The 6,701-nt window shown below is 40.7% G+C and overlaps 1 protein-coding gene across 2 annotated transcripts; it reads left to right on the forward strand.

Annotated features, from left to right (window-relative positions):
• Positions 1-373: 373 nt before the first annotated feature.
• On the forward strand, positions 374-6,629 carry LOC136440997 (uncharacterized). 2 transcript variants are annotated; one of them, XM_066437218.1, is made up of 9 exons: positions 374-776; positions 1,469-2,069; positions 2,579-2,641; positions 2,885-3,026; positions 3,325-3,449; positions 4,658-4,728; positions 5,130-5,217; positions 5,422-5,461; positions 6,079-6,629. In XM_066437218.1, exons 1-9 carry the CDS (start codon positions 623-625, stop codon positions 6,205-6,207), a joined length of 1,413 nt encoding a protein of 470 aa, XP_066293315.1. In that variant the 5' UTR covers positions 374-622; the 3' UTR covers positions 6,208-6,629. The 2 variants fall into 2 exon arrangements, with proteins under 2 accessions (XP_066293315.1, XP_066293316.1); XM_066437219.1 differs by lacking the exon at positions 5,130-5,217 and having other exon boundaries at positions 6,079-6,193.
• Positions 6,630-6,701: the final 72 nt, after the last annotated feature.

Consider the following 6,701-nt stretch of genomic DNA (forward strand, 5'->3'; position numbering starts at 1 on the left):
GAATTTCTTTTTGAATGAAAGTCCCGTAATTCACAAGATGTTCACATTGTACAGTTATGAACTAAAGGTAAACGTTGATGAAAAAACAACCGCAAAGCTACATGATGATATGGTATTTTTACAGATGTTAATCTGTTCTAAGATTTGACTATCCAGACCTTAATACGAAGGTTGGGCGGATACGAACACCTGTACAGAATCACTGATCGTACTATATGGTGCTGTCCTTGGTGCTGAAGTTAAGGAGAAACTCTAAATCGGGGCCATTAAAGTTATTTGCTCGTTATTTCAGGAAATGGCTTTCTTTGTCAGGTGCTACGAGCATGAAATAAAACAGAATGACTTTTAAGCGTACAATTGTACCTGTTTTTCTTAAGGTTTGTTTTGTATGCAGTTTCATGAGTCACCTTTTGTTTAAATTTATCACCACCGTAAATCATCGCGCTGTGACATGTTCCCGAAACACATCCACCTAGATTCATTGTGCGTCAGATACATAATCGTAAAATTAAAAAGAAAATATCCATTTTGTATTCCACGTTTCCTCTATTATTCCCTCGCACGTTAACGCGTCACGGTAACCCCATCCGCTCGGCAGAAGAAACCGGATACCCCGGTCTCTATGCACGTTACCACCCCTGAACCCCCGGCTGGTGTCAGAGGCAGCATGGCGGACGACCCGTACACAGGCGACCCGCTAGACGTCTACAGGAAACCCGACAAACAGTTCACAGAGGAGACAGTAGGGATCGCGAGCACTCTGCTGGAGAAGAAGGGTAAGTGTGGACTGCACTGTTCAGGGTTGTGTCCTAGATAAGCCCGGTAACCTTACTGGCGGCAGGTAGAATCGCGGCGTTTTTTTGTTCTCCAAGCAGGTGTATGGAGAATGTTTTAGTGTTGGTTGCTTGTTCCTTCCCTTCTCGTATAAGCGACACGGTACTGTATTAGATATATAGTAAAGGCACGAGTCCTTGACTTAGTCCCCCCTGCTGAGATTTAAGCGTTTCGATTGATGGTTAAGGCAGCTTAAGGTTAAGTCAGGTAGGCTCCAGTAGCTGCAACGCTGTGTATTGCATATATAAGACCCGCTGTGTATTGCATACTAGTATATAAGACCCGCCCGGTGATACAATACCTGGTATCGCCGCACAGTTTATAACGGTGTAGACTCCACATACAGATATTGTCCAGTTAATGCCGCTGTCTTGCAGCTGTGCAGTTCTCAGACTTATATAAATAGCAATTCGGTGCACCTCAACCACAATGCAAACTCAAGTTTAGCGCAAATCATTGTACTGCAAGTTTCCTCAACCTGTGTTGGCTTTTATGCCCTGTGTTTTTTCCAAACCACATTTACAATGGCCAAGTAGAGGCAGGGCCTATAGATGGTGTAACCTGTCTAGTAACAAGTCTACTGGTTTTCTACATGTAGTGACAATATGAAAGGTGATGTACTCCTTTGTTCCAGTGACATTGGGCCGTCCACCAAGTGCAACTATGAGAAACAGGAAGGCAGCCATTCTCAATGAACTCTCATCAGCCAAGAGTACCAGTAAGCACAAGGCATTCCATGTGCCGTCACCCCCTGCTGTAAGAAAGGACACTGTGAAACCAAACCTTCCTAACAGGAAGGTCCGCAGTGCACAGGCAAGGTACTCCACTGGTGGTAAGCAGAAGTGGGAAGGTAGGAAGGTGAAGAGTGCACAGTCATCGTACACACAGCACGTCAATCTGGGAGCACAGAAAACTCAGGACAGGAGACCAAACTTTGAAGCAAGAAACACAAGAAGTAAACAACAAAGTACATTTCATGATTTCCGGGAAGATTTGCCACATAGGACTCCTCCTGCTTATGAGGAGGTGGTTGACAGTTCTACCTCGCAGTTGAGTAATTTCTTCTTTAAGACTGAACTAGAAGAAGAGGAGGAGGACACTGGTGTAGGGTTGGACCCCTACAGGCTGGTTGGGAGTACTGCAGAATGTTTCCCATACAAGTGTGCCACGCCTGGAAACCGGGGGTCGGAGCAGGACAAAGGCAGACAACAGGATGAACTTTACGTTACAGCAAGGTAAGGTCAACTGTCCGTCACCCTCGCAATGATCAATGAGGACATAGGTCATAATTGTCAGGGTTGTTTTCAAAATGATATTACAATAAAGGATGTCTAAATTATAATGTGACCCCGTTGATAGCCAATTTTTCCCAACATTTTCACATTACAACCAAGCCTCTTGAAGTTACTGTATGCTTAGTGATCAGAGAAAACACAAACACGCCCATACAATCATCTGAATTCTAAGCTTCCCATTTTTGAGCAGCTACTGAGCCTTTCAATGGGGGATTAGACAATAGATCCAATGATGGATTTTTGTTGTTCTCAATAATGCCACAGTCATGTTGTTTTTCTTGTTGATTAGGGATGTTAGTGACTAAAGTATCATCAGTCAATATTCTGGGTTAAGGGTTTGCGCAAAAATAGAAAACAAGTTTCCACCAGGAGCAAGGAGGTTAAAAAATGGTATTTTAAACCTCCTTGCTGGGAGCGATCATATAGAAAAATTATTGTGTTATCCACAGAAAGGTGCCCTCAGGAATACAGCCTCTCACCCCGTGGCTCACAGAAGACATTCCTCCTGAATGGTAAGCACAGTTAGTTATAATGTAGTTCATTTGATTCAATTAAAAAATCTATTGACAGTAATTCCCACATGGCAGCTAAAGGCATAAGGCATGTTTTTGTATTAATCATCATTGTGGTAAAGCATATCGTCATTCAATATTCTTGCTATTTTGGATTTTAAGAAGTTCAGAGCAATTAAAAGATATCTCAGAGGGACCATTGACCAGATACACATTGTCTTAATCATATTCTTTACCCTACAGGTGTGGCGTTGATCCCAAGGAGTGTCTTGTGTTCCTCCCCTCCCTGCGTATGATGGACAGTCCCCCTCCCTACATCCCCCCTATGCAATCACCTGAAGATGAACTTCCCTTCACAGATATCCTGTCTCCTACCAAGCCACAGGTAAAAGTTTGGCTGTCTTAAACATGCATTCATATGTATGATATCTGACAATATTGCGCCATCTATCATTTATATTTTTAATCATTGTACATTGGTTTTAATTCAGTGGCAACATAGCGATTTCCTATAAAGTTATCTTGTAACTTGTATGAATATGCGAGGACAAAATAAATTGTTGCACTTGTGATTAACAAAGAAACAGATTGAAAAGAACTTAGCAGAGAAGAATTTGTTGCAATCTTTTCTAACATCTTGTAGTGAAACTTCTGAGAACTCTTACAATTCTTTCATTCTGTAGAACCCAAAGAGACAACAAAGAGTTCGGGAGCAGAGAAGACACTCAGAAGGACATGAAACTCCACAGTTTGGAGCAGTACAAAATGTAGAGATCTTCTCCAAATCAGATGGAAGCCTCCTACATGCGTAAGTTCCAGCTGGGATGTTTAGTTTGTAACACAATCTATGTCTCTTTTGGGAAGTGTTGTATGTGCTTTGTTGATAGCAAAGAATTGAAGTACCTGGTATTAGCATCACCTTCAATTGTACATTGTACATTTGTCAAGCAGTGCAGAAGTAGTCCAGAACCAACAAGATCTTTTAAAGTTTTGCTTCTTTGCTACTTTTCCCTCTATAAAAAGGTTGATATGTACCCCTTTGTAATGCTCCTATTTTATTGTGACTTTTGATAATTTTGCTATGCAAAAAGACACATTTATGTATTGTGTCAAGCTAGTTTTAACTCTATATTATCTGAAGTACAGTTACTAAGATTTAGGTCCTAAAAAGAGGGACAGAATGCCCTCCAGCAAGGCTCTCATTTACAGCCATAGTGTGAGCTTACATGTTAAAGAGGTTGCAGTTGTTGGTGCTGTGGGCTGAAGTGTTTAGCAGACATCAGTACTGTAACCCCACCCCTCCTCCACCTGGTCTGCACTTACACACCTTCAGAAACAGTTTCAGTCCTTTTCACTGTGTAAAATACTACTACGTGTCAGTGGCATCTTATCTATAAACCATGGCTCCAAGCCTGACACAGCGTTCTAGTTGAGTACACATGAAAGTGAAGGGACACATACACTGTATGTACAAGTAGGGTTATATGAGAGGTATAAGGTATCCGGGCTGAAAGGACGGTTTGTTTTCTACGGCTGGTTGTTTCTCTCGTGTTGCGTCTCCTTTGTTTGGAGTGGCTCCGAGGTAAACAAAAGGTTTCGGGTCAGTTCACAACCAGGACTACGGGTTATCTGGGGGGCTGAAAGTACCATGGCACACTTTAACTGTCAAGTTAGGTCCTAAATATCCACGCTCATCTGTAACTGATACTCAGTCAAAGGCAAACTTGTGAATGAATCCAAAGTTGTAATTTCAGTAGATTTCATTGTCCCAAAGGTGCTCTTTGAGATACCCTGTAGGAAAGGAAGTTAAATAGATAGAGAAAGTTCACCTGTTTTGTAAGCTTTACGCTGGTGACACTCCTCGTGAGCTACTGCACCAGTCAATGTGATATCAGGCTGCTGAAAATATATCTGTATCCCAAAATTTCTGACACAAAAACTTGATAACTTCGGAATGCTTAAAATGCACTGTGCTTACCTACACTGTGGTATATCTTGATTGTTCACTGCATTCAGGAGCAACGAAAGAAAGAAATCTATGAAGGAAATCAGGAAAGAAATAGATGAGCTGGACAGCATCCTGCAAGGTGAGCACCCACACAAACTTCAGCTTTGGAAAAAATGTACATGTGTTATTTTAGAAGTAGTGCTGACTTCAGGATATCATTATGATGGTGTCTTATATTAAGGAGCTTTATTTTTATGTGTCATTGACATCAAACCCAGAAGTTATGCTGACTTCAGCATATAATGGTTTCTTGTCTCCCATAACAGCTACATGTTCTTGTCTCCAATTTATATAGATAGGATAAGTTGTTTACTTGTAGGTGCGACATTAGTCATTCAGTATAAATAATATCATATCAAGTGCCTGCAAAAATTGATTGTTTGTTATGCCACCTTATCATTTGAATTCTACAGGCACAGAAATTCAACCCTGTCTAAAACTGCACATTTCTGTTGTAACATGGTCATTGATTCTTTACAGGGATGGAAAGAGAAGAAACAGACCGTAATGTGGTCCAACAGCAGGATAGCATGGATGACCTAAAACATTTTACAAACAAGTCTCCAATGTGAGCAGTTTTTGCTCAAAGTCACTAACACCATATTGTTACATTATTGCACGCTTCGCAAATTAACTTGTGTGTATTTGAGCATTCCACGCTTTGCAGAAACTTTGTTGAGTTTTCCTATAAGTCCTTGTTTAAATGGTAACGTTAGAGCTTTGAATTCTCTTGTCTAAAATTTTCCACGTGTCTTGTGTATTACCGGTACAGGAGATCACCTGAAGCAAAAGCTGAAGGTATAACTCACATGGTAGGTGCAGATAATCTTTTCAAAATACATGAATCCTTGGATACCTCCTTCCATCCTTGACTCCATCACACCAAGTGCTTTCTTCCTTTAAGGTTGTGGTTATGACATTTGCATGATAGTAAACCTGTGTATGTTATGAGTATAACATGTAATTTATCAAATTCCTTCCCTGCAAACAACACTTTCAGTAGAATATTATGTATCATGATTCATCATTAAAAAAGTACATCCATCTCTGCTTCCTTCTTTTCATCCTTCCATCCTTCCTTCCTTCCTTCCTTCCTTCCTTCCTTCCTTCCTTCCTTCCTTCCTTCCTTCCTTCCTTCCTTCCTTCCTTCCTCCCAAGTCTTGCAGCAACCACCCCAAAGGCCCCATGACTTATGTGTTGTGTAACCTTGCTACATGTTCTTGTTTCCCAGCGTGAGTTAGAGGAGTACACAGAGTAGTGTGACTAGTGTAGTGTGTAACTCTTGTTTCCCAGCATGGGTTAGAGGAGTACATAGATGTGACTAGTGTGGTGTGTAACCCTGCTACATGTTCTTGTTTCCCAGTGTGAGTTAGATATATGAGTCTAACTTGTGACTTGTGTAACGCTGCTACATGTTTTTGTTTCCCAGCAAGAGCTAAAGGAGTACACAGAGGAGTGTGAGGAGGTGTTAGCTTCCATCAGGAAACAGAGACAGGAGAGTCTACAGGAGCTGGCACAACTGCACCCAGCACTGGCCAACAGAAAACTTTCACTATAAATACTAAAAAGGTCTCCAGCCATAACATTAATACTGTAGAATGATTTTCTTACACAAGAAATAAGTTGAAGAGACTTCCTTGCTACCAACCAGTCAAAACCAGTCAAAAACAATAGGCTAAAATGCATAAGAACAGAAAAATCTGAGTGGAAAAAACATTGGACAAGCCGTGTTGTTTCATCACTATGATGAATACTTTTAGCCATTAATATCCATGACTCTGAATTTTGTAGTTGTAGACAGAAGTATGATGACATGATGACTGGTGGTAAAATAAGGTGTGTTCTATGAGTCTAATGAGTGCTGTTAATACCATAAACAAAGAACATATAAAATGTAATTTCATTAGACACACCAATATTTGTACAAACTGTACATGTTGCACGTATTTAGGATATCAAGATAATAAAATCATAAACATACTGATTTTTCTCTCCTTTGTCTCTGTGGGGGCAGTAGATGTTATTCTCCAGTACTACTACCAATTTTCAATG

Source organism: Branchiostoma lanceolatum, chromosome 8 (assembly GCF_035083965.1).
Source record: "Branchiostoma lanceolatum isolate klBraLanc5 chromosome 8, klBraLanc5.hap2, whole genome shotgun sequence".
In the NCBI taxonomy this organism is placed as follows: domain Eukaryota; kingdom Metazoa; phylum Chordata; class Leptocardii; order Amphioxiformes; family Branchiostomatidae; genus Branchiostoma; species Branchiostoma lanceolatum.